This window comes from Hypomesus nipponensis, chromosome 10, assembly GCF_054491055.1.
Source record: "Hypomesus nipponensis isolate SF chromosome 10, ASM5449105v1, whole genome shotgun sequence".
NCBI classification, from domain to species: Eukaryota; Metazoa; Chordata; class Actinopteri; order Osmeriformes; family Osmeridae; genus Hypomesus; species Hypomesus nipponensis.
Window position 1 is genome coordinate 2,897,501 of NC_140370.1, and position 12,475 is coordinate 2,909,975.

Here is a 12,475-nt window from a genome sequence, read left to right on the forward strand (position 1 = left end):
TTAACTGAATCAGGAAACAAGTTCAACCAATTAGCAAAGTCCTGGAAATTCTCCCCATAACTCCCACTGTTGAGTCGTCCAAGTCATCGAGTGATTTGAGCTAGTTGTAGGTTTTGTAAAAAGAGAGTAATGCATCTGTACTTTATTGGGTGGTGAGTACTGTGGAACCATATCCACGTTGTATCCACATAGTAACCTGTCATAGAATAGTTTGTCAGTGGGTTCTTATTTGAATGTTTTACTGCTGGCCTTGGGTTCTTAGTTCTCATAGTTAACCCCTATGATCCAACCACGGCTCTCATTTCACTAATGTAACACATACTCTGGAAGCATTTTCTCAGAGATAAAAACCTCTACATTCTCTGTTTATGTGAATACATGAATTACGGTCAAACTTAATGACTTATATACATTGTAGTGAAACTGCAAAACTTTTAAAAGCAGAACCACAATGTATGCAGCTACATTTAAATATGATTTAAGAGTCAATCTTGTTTTATTTTGACTAAATAGAAGGTAATTTATAGACGTGTAATCTAACGTTCATCTAATGCCTTGTATTCCTGGCCCTCAGTGCCTGGTCCCTGTGGATTCACTGCTCTAATTTCAAACATGAAACTTTATTCAAACAGACGAGCTTGCAGAGGCCTCTGTAGAGCAATGGAACAAAACTGTGTTGTGGTTTTGATTGAAATGTTGATAATAACTTCACATTGCTGCATTTAGACCGGGCCTGACCCCAGAGCACCAGAGATGGGGTGGGAGAGTGGAAGGGGCTGGACATGGCCCTGTTAGGCCACGTTAGCCCATATGTGGTTCTGGGTTGGTGACAAGACCTCCATAAGTACCCTCCAACACCACTCTTCTGCATTACTGCGCAGTATTGTGAGGAAACGGTTCAAGCCATACTGTAGATGGATGGATCGGTCATCTTATTTTATTGATGTGTATGGGATCCAGTAAGAGTATTGATGAGTCATTCCTGTTCCAACAATAGAGCAGGCTTAAGTATCTCGTTGGTGGTGTGGTTCTACCTTGTTATGTAACTAATTTTCAACTCTTACAGATATAATTGACACACTGGTCTGAAGTAGTGAATCCTCCTTAATTACTGTATGTAGGAAATGTCTCCCTTTGGAAAAGTCTCAGAACAAGGCTACTGTTATGACTCCAATGTAGGTGACTATTTTGAGGCTCTGTTGCCAATGGTCTTCAAACAGCACACCTTGTTGTTGAATGCCACACATGAACAAAATATAGTTCCTGTCTTTTCTTCTCACATTCATCGAATGACATCAGGTAGTAAATTTACATTTAGTCATTTAGCAGACACTCTTATCCAGAGCGACTTACAGTAAGTACAGGGACATTCCCCCGAGGCAAGTAGGGTGAAGTGCCTTGCCCAAGGACACCACGTCATTTGGCACGGTGGGGAATCGATCCAGCAATCTTCTGATTACTAGCCCGACTACCTCACCATTCAGCCATCTGACTCCAGTAGGCAGTAGGTGGGGATGGCTGTTGCGGTGTGGCCAATGGAGCCTGTGGAGGTGTGTGACTGTAGAGCAGGCTAGATCATACGCTGTAGACTTCCCCAAAGACCCAACCCCATCCACTCCTCTATGCTCACTGTTCATCTGCAACCAACTGGTGCCCTCCCTGTAGATGTTTGTTTGTGTGTTCAGTGGTGATGTGGCAGCTCTGCTCACTCTGCTCCATTGTACTATGTCCTCACTTTTACACAGTGCTTTGTTAGTATTTGGGATCATACCAGGCTTTAGCACATTTAATGAGTTATTGTTGAGGGCTGTGTGTGTGTGGTGTGTGTGTATGTGTGTTATCTCCTCCGGTGGAATGTGCCAGAACAGCGGGGCTAAAATAAGAACCCAACACGACGGAAGAAAGGCAGGATCAACAGCGACTGGTATTAGCCAGCTAAATGTCAGAAGATAGTGACGAGCGCTGGACAGGGTAGACGCAGAGTTTGTGTGTGAGTGAGTGTGTGGAGTGTGTGTGTTTGTGGGGTAAGGCACATCATCTCTGCATGCCTTTGCACGTGTGGAACCAATTTAGTGGACTGGTGTTTCTTGACATTGATGTCGACCGATGACACAAATGTTCATTCAGGGGTTGTAAAGGGAGTGAATGGGAGATTAATATGTTGGCACACAGAAGTAGGACCAAAGAAAATGAAAGAATATGGTATCCCAATCCCACTTGGGGCTGTTTGAAATGCAGACCATGTTGTATACAGCTCAGGGAGAAGGCCACAATCTTCAAAATATGTCAGCATGTCAGGCCGTGGAGTGTCTTGTGTCACCCTACGCTGTCTGAGGCTGTGACGCCACGACACTTGATGCTCAGGGACATGTGAGGCCTGTCATGTGACCTATGATCTCCACCTGACACTGCCAGAACGAGAGGCAACCAATGCACTAAAGGATTCCACAACACCGATGTGACTGGCGCACCATAAAAACGTACTCTTGTTTCTGATTGTTTGTTGCTGTTTATTCATGTGGGGTAGAAAGAGGTTAGGGAGGATATGTGTGAGAATGTTTTGTGAGTAAGTGTAAGTGATTTAAAAACCTTCTTTGTTTCTATACTTCTAATAGTAGTAATAGCCATCTTAAAAAGGGGGGTGAGAGAAAAGAAAATATATCATAGAAATGTAATTTATGAATGCAATTAATATATATGAATATATCAAATGGCCAAATATTCCAGAAGTCTGAACATGGGTGATACTAAGTCACAAGTACATAGCTGACTACAATATGATCTCACATGTGTTGTCGCTGAATGGCTCTCAAGAGTAATGGCAAATCATGACGAAGGGGCTCTTTCCATTGCAATCACCTGTCGAGAGGTTTCGAGTTCCCTGCAGATCCAAGCATCTGTCAATGCAGTATCACCCTCTACCATTGGCTCCCTGTCAATATCCAAGGCTCTCATTTAGAGAGCACTGAGATAAATGACATATGCATTCTTATGGTCACCCATGCTTTAGTGTTACGTAATAACAACACACACACAAACTATTCTTTCGTCCTATGACATTCACATGACTTGCTAACCCTGTCTCTCTCTGGTTCTTGTCTCTCTGTAGTCTCTGGACTCTCCTCCTCACCCACCACTCCCACACAGGCCCCCAGCCAGCCCCTGTTCCCCCCTGAGGTCCAGCACATCACCCCCGAGCGCCTAGACGTCCGCGCCTGCTCCCGCTCGCTCTCCTCCCCCCCAGACACGGCACATCACCTCAGCCTGCCCACAAAGCCCCCCATTCCCTCCTCTAGCCCTCTGCCCAACACTACCTTACAAGTAAGTGATAAACTATGCATGTGTGTGCGTGTGTGTGTGTGTGTGTACTTTCGGGTACAGTTTGTGTGGGTGTGGGTGTGTGTGTGTGAAATCTCCCATGTACATAAGTGAGTCATGCTCTACTAACTTTCTACCTCAAGGTCATACCTTTTCTAGGTTTTTTTTAATAATGGAAAATACCTCCTGAAGTGAGCCTTATGAAGCGTGTGTATGTGTATTATCCAGTGGGGCATGTATGGCTATACACAGTGTATGTCAGCTCTGTTTACACCATCTGTTCTATCAGTTTGACGAACAAAATATCTCAACAGGCCTTGGTGGTCTGAGTGGAAGGAGTTTCTGTCCATTCCACAACCACAAGTGTATGTGTGTGTGTGTGTGGGTGTGTGTGTGTGTGTGTGTGTGTGTGTGTGTGTGTCAGACTGGACAGCAGGGATTATTCCCAGTTGATAATACATGTTGTTCATCATCAGGGTTGATCCTAGGTCAATAACAGTCCGACATTAGCTCAGACCTAATTCTTCCTGAAAGAGATGCCGATTTATGAAAGTGTATCCGGATCAATCCCAGCCTGCCTGTTTGAGCCTGAGAAGACACTTCACCTGGGAAGTCTAAATTAATAATTCATTACAACCTGGTATTTATGTTGATGCAAATGCCCAAGTCTTCATCGTTGAGAATAACCTTGGATCTCTCTAGTCTTATAATGATGTCACAATAATTTGAGTTATGAGTTTCTGCCAAATCCATCAGGAACACAAGTAATGAAATGGTTCCCTGTTTCGGATTTATGGGTAACTGCCAGAAGCGTGGGATCTGCGGCCATGCCCGATGCAGGGGAATTGATTTATGGGGTTGCAGGAGCAGTGTTGGCTGCAGAAGGTGCTGTGTCACCACTACAGCAGGATAGGGTGACTGGAGGGAGAACTTGGCACCCCAGGGGAAAGTCGTCAGGGCTTTTTTATTTTGCTGCAGAAGGCTGTTGTGAATGAGCGACCAAGGGGGAGAGATGACTAATCATAAACATGGCTCTTCTGTGCTGAGACTTGGTGATGATGACTCAGCTTCTTGTATGCCCCTGATGCATACTGAGGGGTCGGGCCTGATGTAGTATGTTGTAAATGCATGAGGAGGGGTGTATTTGCATTTATTTCAGATTACCTTGCTGCCTTACAGCCTTTTTTGCATGGACTTCAAAAACGAGTCATGTTTAGCTGCAGTTTGACTGCATGCAAAGAACACTTTGTTGCAATTTCATCCATCAAAAAAAATGTTTCACCAACCAGTAAAAAGTTTTCTTTATTGACATAATTGAGAAAGAGATTACTGTGTACATGTTTTCTTGCTGCTTGGCAACGTAAGGGATTTCCTAATATGGTTAAGAGCCTTGGTCTGCATGGAGGGCGTGTCTGTGGCTTTGCTTGACACATTTCACGAGCTAACGATTTCTCAATTGATATAAGGCGCAAAGTGTCAGTCTTTGTCTCAAATGTCGCCTTTTGAAATGTTTTAAAAGACAGTCTCCTCCGTAACGTAGCTGTTTCTATGTCGAGTTTTGCGCACTCTGCAGAATAAAGTAGTATGATTAGTCCGAAGACGTTGACGCTCCTGACTGCAGCAAATGAATAGGACGCTTCCACTTTCAGATTCAAGGGGTGTGTTTATTCTAATAATAATTTACCAATAAAGTTTCAGACTCTAAACCACAAGGTCTCAAACAAATAAAGTCGGAAGTAATTCGAGGAATTATTTTCCGACAGCTGAAAAGCAATGCTGGTAGTTAAGTCGTTGGGCTTATAGTCTAACTGTCCGTGGGTTGTCATCGAAAAAAGTGTCGCGTAGCACCAAACTTTGATGAAAGGAGTTGTGCGCTTGACAGCGCGTACGACTGGTGTCAGTCGGTCAGTTTGAGAATTTGGTGCGCGTTGTTGACTAGCTCTGTGTTTTTTCTTTTAGGTCTACGGTTTATTCGAAGGCATGCTGGAGAAACTTGAACTAGACGATGATGGTAAGTGTCTGTGAACGAACCATTTAATTTCCCCAAGTGTCATGAACATTCGCTGCATTACTACGGAATGGAGCCGGTGCAATCAAAGTAGGCTTCTCCATGGGAACCAGTATTGGATGGACGATAGGCTAATAGCCTACGACGCATGCTAGTTAACGCCTAACTGCACATATTTCGATGAGATTAGTTGAATTTGCAAAAATGTTATCTCAGTCGCTTCCCGATGTTGCCGTGAGCGCATTATGTCAGATATGAGGGATTCCCTTTGCCGTGTCGGTGACATCATTGGTTGAGTATTATGATGACAAATGTAGATTCGTGCAAATTGGCGGAGGATATACACGGATCCAACGTTGTGGGTAATATTGCATTTAGACATGCGTTATTTTGTGTATAAATGCGTCTAGAAGTCATGTACAACAAACCAATTATTTCAACTTACCTAGTCCATAGCAGCTAACAACTGATAAAACCATACTATTATCCATGGTGGTAAGGTAGGCTATATCCTATATTAGTCTACCGTATGTCTGCTCAGTCTTGTCGGCTGTGTCGTGGTCACCTTGCCAGAGGTAGTTTTTAAGGTGCGATTATTTTTCAGACGATGCAAGTGGTTTTAGTAGGCCTAATGTTGCAGAAGCTAGTACACAGATGATCCAGAATGTCTCCTGTCAAACTATGTGCGTTCATATTTTTTGATTCCTTAACTAAGCCTCCCCTGTCTCTTCATTCAGCTGCTGTAGAACCAGAGAGTGATATTTACATGCGCTTTATGAAGTCCCACAAGTGCTACGACATTGTCCCCACCAGCTCCAAGCTTGTGGTGTTTGACACAGCACTACAAGTAAGCAAGCACCCCTCGGCACCTATATCTAGCATTTCACATGACGGAGCCCCATTTCTCCAGAGAGACTGACCCTGTTCCTGTAGCATTTTTTGTCTAACAGGGTTTAGACGGTTCAAGCCTAGTCGTCCAAACCTATCATATTAAAGTGCCTCCTTGGTCAGATAGCGATTTCTAATTGCTTGGTTAATGTTTCATGAGAAAAACTATATAATTAGCTTCTGTGTTTGAGGTGGTTGTGAAATTGTCTTAAAGCTGTTAAACAATAATCTTATGCAGAGTGTAGGAAACTTTTTGATGTGTAAACGTTCAACTACCAGATCCACTTACCTCAAGGTTGGTATTATTCTCGGACTTTGTGTTTCTCAGGTAAAGAAAGCATTCTTTGCCTTGGTGGCCAATGGGGTGCGCGCTGCTCCACTCTGGGACACTGAGAAGCAGTGCTTTGTGGGTAAGAAATAGTGTGTTATGTACTGTATTTAAATCCGTACATCCATTTCGGTGACTTAGAATGGTTTACGCTTCTCCATAGGTTCTCTGCTGTTTGAACTCGTCTCTTTAAAGGGGGAATTCAATTTATTCTTTATGCAAACATGTATGAACTTGCTCGATATAACTGAACCTCCTCCAAAGTGTCATGAAGGATTTTCTTCTTCGCGTATAATCCAATATAGACCCTCAAATTATCACACTCTTTTGGGCAGCTGCTGAAAACTGCGAAAGTTTTACCCACTAAGTGTAATGATATTTTGAACAATCATATACACAGAGGATTGAGGTGTCTGGTACAGTAGCAGAGAACCCAACATAGTGTACACACTGCAGTACACCAGAACACCATGTTGTCATATTCAGACCTACCCAGTTCTGCATTACTCCCACACTCTGATCAAGCTTCTCCTTTTAGGAATGTTGACCATTACAGACTTCATCATCATACTTCACAGATACTACAAGTCACCTATGGTAAGGCAAACCCGGAGAAATCATTTTCAAGGAGTATTTCTTCATCTTTTCAGTACAGCGAAGGATTTCAGTTTGTAAAATATTTTCAAATTTTTATATGTATTTATGTGGATTCTTTTTTCCAGGTGCAAATCTATGAATTAGAGGAACATAAGCTTGAGACATGGAGAGGTTTGTAACTTTTTTTGCAAAACAACTGCTATAAATAAACACTGCTGTGTGTTACGGTTTGAAATACAGTATTAACACTCTTTCTTTCCTCCAGAGGTGTATTTACAGGAAACCTTTAAGCCTCTAGTCAACATATCCCCCGATGCAAGGTAAATACACCGTTCTAATTTAAATAATAACCCTGTTGTTCTCATGTCTTTTCTGAACAACTATACTCATCATTCTACCGCAAACATGCACACACACTCTGAGATTGAGAAATCGTCTTGTTCTGATTGGGACGTATATCGGTGTGTCCGCAGCATATTCGATGCCGTCTACTCCCTGATCAAAAACAAGATCCACCGCCTCCCTGTCATCGACCCAGTGACAGGGAATGCTCTTTACATCCTCACTCACAAGAGGATCCTCAAGTTCCTCCAGCTCTTTGTAAGTGATGACGACTGTCCACTGTCGCAGGGAGTTTGTCTGTGCAGATGCTTTCTCCATGAACATGCTTGTTCTGTGGTAGGGGAAGATTGCTGAAATACTTGTTCCTGTGACACAGCAGGAAAAGAGAACCGAGCTTTAAATGTACAGTGCCCTCTAGTGGTGAAATATTGGAATGCAAGCTTAATTGTCTCATATTCCATTTGTGATACAAGCCAAGTGGCAAATGTGTGCCTTGTGACTGGGATTGTGAGATGAAGTTAAGTGTCTTGACCAAGAAAGTGTTTTAGCTTGGACATCACCCAAGAATACCTTTCTTCATCCCCACCCTGCAGGTGTGTGAAATGCCCAAGCCAGCCTTCATGAAACAGACCCTTGGAGAACTGGGCATCGGCACCTACAACCACATAGCCTTCATTCACCCCGACACACCAATCATAAAGGCCCTGAATATCTTTGTAGAGCGGAGGGTATCTGCCCTTCCTGTGGTGGACGTGTCTGGTATGACCATCTAACACTCACTGCACGCGGAAACTACTAGTCATACAGTATGTTCTACAGATAGTTGTCTGGTATTCCTAATAGGACGTTGATTTACATATTTTAGTAAAGTTTACGTCGATAACTTTCTTTCTGAATTTTGTTACAGGAAAGGTGGTGGATATATACTCTAAATTTGATGTCATAGTAAGTGCTGTTTTTCTACCGAGTATGCTAACCTTTTTATTGATAGTGTGCAGGGATTTAGTTGGGGTTTAGAAGTCAGCTTTCTGTTACGTAAGTTAGATAGCTGGGTAACAAGACTGTTTCCCATCATCTATAGAACCTGGCTGCAGAGAAGACGTACAATAACCTGGATATCACAGTGACCCAGGCTCTCAAACATCGCTCACAGTACTTTGAGGGAGTCATGAAGTGTCACAGGCAGGAAACACTGGAGACAATTGTGGACAGAATAGTCAAAGCAGAGGTGAGCAATTATTTGAGAAGCACTCACAGTTTAATGGCGTGTGGGGGAAAAACGCACCTCAAATTTGTGTGCGTTTGTGTGTACCAGGTCCACCGGTTGGTGGTGGTGGACGAGCACTCCAGCATCGAGGGCATCATCTCTCTGTCAGACATCTTGCAGGCCCTGGTGCTCAGCCCAGCAGGTATAGACGCCCAGAACTCCTAACACCCCCCCCCCCCTCCTCTCTCTTTCTTTGTTCTGGAACCCTGGTCCCCTTCCCCACCCTGTTCCACTCTCCCAGGTAGGACACTCACTCACATGTACGCACATGCTCTGTGTCTGGTTGGCTCGCTGCCTTTCCCTCACCTGGGGCTGGCAGGCCGTTGGGGCCTGCCTGTGTTGCCATGCTGGATGCCAGCTTGATGCCAGTGTGCTGTGGGCATGTGCCTGTGCTGTGTGGGCATCTTAGCATCTTAACCAGGTCTGGAACAGGAGTTCCTGGTGGTCATATGCAGACTGTTGCTTGACAGGAACTTTTTATAAGAATAAAAATGGAATGGAAAAATAAAATGGAATGTCAAAATGGAATGTCAAAATGGAATGTCAAAATGTAAATGCTGCTACGTTTTATGACTAAGCTGCTGATTCAGGTGAGCTGTTTGCATAGCACAGTAGACTTGATCTCTTCGAACCTTGTTGTCCTTGAGCAATTTCTGTCTCTTTTTTTCACTGCCTGCACAGCAGACCAGTTCAGTACCTGGGTGTACTGGATGTTGATAGGAATCACTGTTAATAGGAATCACATTTGACTTCTAGGAAAAAACAAGTAGGGGCTAACAAAACATTCTTTACTATAATAATACTATGTCATAATTGTTAGTTGGTGTGGATGAATAAAGTAATCAGTCTGCTTGTGCATCTGGAGTGTAGTGACCGTATACAAATCTGAAATGAATCTTACCTTTTTCAAACAAGCAAGTAGGATGCATGTTGACTTGTGAGCTACACTATATTGACAGTCTATTCCTGCTCGTTTCCCATCAGACGTCAGAGAGGAGTGCCTGCTGGAGTGAGGAGGAAGAGAGCTCTCTCATAGAAGAGCTGGGGGGGTCCACTGAGGTTTAAAGGCCTACTCCTACCACCCCATGGCTGTTGTAGGGAAGCGGGAGAGGTTGGGGGGGGGGGGGGCTGGGGGTGCAGAGAGCCCACACTGATGCACCACAGCTGGGTAACCAAACGACTGGACGGATGTCTTCCAAGAGGCTAAGCCCCCACACCAGAGGGTCCACTGCTTACTGTTGGAAAGGAATTTATATTTTTGGACTCATTGATGACACGCACACAAACGCACATGACCAGCATGAGTTGGACCTCTGGTTTCAAGCTGGTCTGATTTTGGAGTGTGTGGAAGAAGAGAACTATGTGTAAGTTTGGGTTTCCTGTGTCAAGCTACTCTGTCATGTTTCAGCATTTCATAATCTATAGTGTGTACTCCAAAAGGCTTCTGTCCTAGACGGTATAATGTCATCATCCTCCCGAGGATTTTTCACAAAGGGGCTTTAATAATTCAAATTATTGAGGCAATATATCGAGCACCTCAACAATTTCCTACCCAATTTCCTAAGTGAATAGCCCTGTAGAATTGGAGAATGATGAGTTTTAACAGTGTTGTTCTGGTGAAGGCAGCATTTGTCCAGACCCATTTTGGGGGCAGATAATCAATCCTTACTCGTTTTGTGCCTTTGTCATGCCTTGTCCTGACCACCGCAGAACAACCATGGTCATGCCAAGTTAAGAGTGCTGGTTTTTATTGAAACTATAGAGAATCATAAATGTTTATTTGATAACTTTATTGGGATTGGTGGGTGAGGGGAATATTTTTTGTAATGTTCTTTGGAGGGACAGAGAAAACAAAAACATTGGGGGATTATGCTTTTTTTTTTTTCTAACTCATTGTTGGCAATCCCAGTGTTGAGAGCTTCTTTTTCCTGCTGTATGCATCTGAAACACAGTTACCAAAACCATGTTGAACCAAATGGCGGCTCACAGCGGCCTCTACTGTGCCCTGAGCGTGCAGCTCAGACAGAACTCATCTCCTGTTTCACTGTAAATAAGATGGTTTTTCAGGAAAAGTGCCAGAGAAAGCTTTATTTTTATGAATGTTACAAAACAATGTTTGAAAAGAATGATGTTTTAATATTATTTTTGAAATATCATGTTCAATGTTTGTATTCAGATCAAGATGTACTGTACATGTGTAAGCATGAGGAAATACACTTTAACAGTTATGAATGTTGTTTGTTTTACCATTTTGCATTTTTCTGGTAACAGAAAAATAAATGACACTGAATGTACTTCACTCCATTTAGTTGTTTGTTTTTTGTCTACCATGTTGTACCAGACAGTTGTATGTATCAGTTTTATGTAGCAGGGCACATCAAGTGTGACAAACTATTGCTCTCTCTCCTCTTAAGAAGTTAAGTGTGACCAGTTGAAATTTTTTCCACAGTAGGAAGTTGATATGATTCCCCAACCATTTTTCCCTTATGTTTTCAGAGAACAAACGTCCTACCCCCAGCCTACACCAATTACTCTCCCACTCCAGTGCTTGTAGCACAGTGACTATGCACTGTACTGTCTGCACTGCTGCTTCAGAGCAAGAAGGTCATGGGTATGATTCCTGCATGGTACACTGTTGGAGCTGCATGCATCTTCTCCTGACCCATCAGTGCTCTGGTGGGCTATCTCCTGGGCCTTTCTGTGTGAAGTTTGCATGTGCTCACATCGGTTTTCCCCACAAAGAACCACTTTAAAAATAAAAATAAAACATGCAGAATAAAACAAATCACTCTCCTGTTCTTTCCCAAACAAAGACATGGGACATGAGCACTTGGAAAGATGTGGCTCAAGTAGGTTTAATGATCATCCACAAGGGGGCACTGTGGTACAAGCAGCAGGACTGCTGAATGATACTTTTTTGTAGAGTTACTAAAATTGTCACATCTTCAAACTATTTTTGAACCCAGATAATTTCGGTTCAACTTAAAAATGTTCTTCTAATAATGATCATGTAGGGCAAACAGATAGGGTTTTAATATATTGTTATGCTAATTGTTGTATAGCTGACTAGTTGAACAGTCGGTTCTACTAATGTTGAAAGATTCTATTAATTTAAAGAGAATGTTAAAACATATCCAGTCTCCATAACTTGGGCTTACCAACCCTGGGCCTTTCCTGTTACTGCTTAAAACACACACAGACACACAGGGCCCCACGAGCCCTCACACACTGGACATCCCCTTGAAATACTAGGGGTGATTTAAAATTCTCCTTCTTCGGAGCGTGTCATGCATTTTATATGCATGGTAGGGGAGAGAGAGAAGGGCTTGGAAAGGGCTCCAACTCAAATGAACTTCACTCCTCTGTTCCTCTCCTCAGGGAGAACCCTCCCCTTTCTTTCTCCCCCCTCATTCTCTCTTTCCTTTACGCTTTCCTTCAATCTCAGCATTAGTTTTACTGCATCATGCTTTTTCTCAAATTTTGTGAAGCAGCAGAGGACTATAGCCTTTGAAGACAAGTGTGATCAGAATAAAGAATAAAGAGGCAGAGAGGGGTATAACAATCACGCCCGGGGGCGCATGATTTCAACATTCGTCCCATTTAGCAGGACAAGTAGTCAGAGGAGTGACTGACAGGGGCTGTGTTTGGGGACAGCTTTGAAGTCTGGTGGGGTGAAGCAGCCTCTCTTCCTCAACACAACTCTTCAGAACAGAAGAGTGTAGCTTTG

The 12,475-nt window shown here is 43.2% G+C and overlaps 1 protein-coding gene across 2 annotated transcripts in view; it reads left to right on the forward strand.

Annotated features, from left to right (window-relative positions):
* Positions 1-11,052, forward strand: part of LOC146270822 (5'-AMP-activated protein kinase subunit gamma-1-like) — a 20,218-nt gene extending 9,166 nt beyond the window's left edge. Inside the window, exons 4-16 of one of the 2 annotated variants that reach the window (XR_014767189.1) lie at positions 3,110-3,321; positions 5,278-5,329; positions 6,064-6,173; positions 6,543-6,624; positions 7,081-7,139; positions 7,265-7,310; positions 7,405-7,459; positions 7,613-7,739; positions 8,075-8,240; positions 8,389-8,426; positions 8,563-8,709; positions 8,797-8,989; positions 9,733-11,052. Coding sequence is in view for 1 of the 2 variants with exons in the window: in XM_084708333.1 (XP_084564459.1) it covers positions 3,110-3,321; positions 5,278-5,329; positions 6,064-6,173; positions 6,543-6,624; positions 7,081-7,139; positions 7,265-7,310; positions 7,405-7,459; positions 7,613-7,739; positions 8,075-8,240; positions 8,389-8,426; positions 8,563-8,709; positions 8,797-8,890; positions 9,733-9,761 (1,217 nt within the window). In the remaining variant the exon portion in view is untranslated. The remainder of the gene's footprint in view (positions 1-3,109; positions 3,322-5,277; positions 5,330-6,063; positions 6,174-6,542; positions 6,625-7,080; positions 7,140-7,264; positions 7,311-7,404; positions 7,460-7,612; positions 7,740-8,074; positions 8,241-8,388; positions 8,427-8,562; positions 8,710-8,796; positions 8,990-9,732) is intronic. The other variant, XM_084708333.1, reaches the window with a different exon arrangement.
* The last annotated feature ends 1,423 nt before the right edge of the window (positions 11,053-12,475 follow it).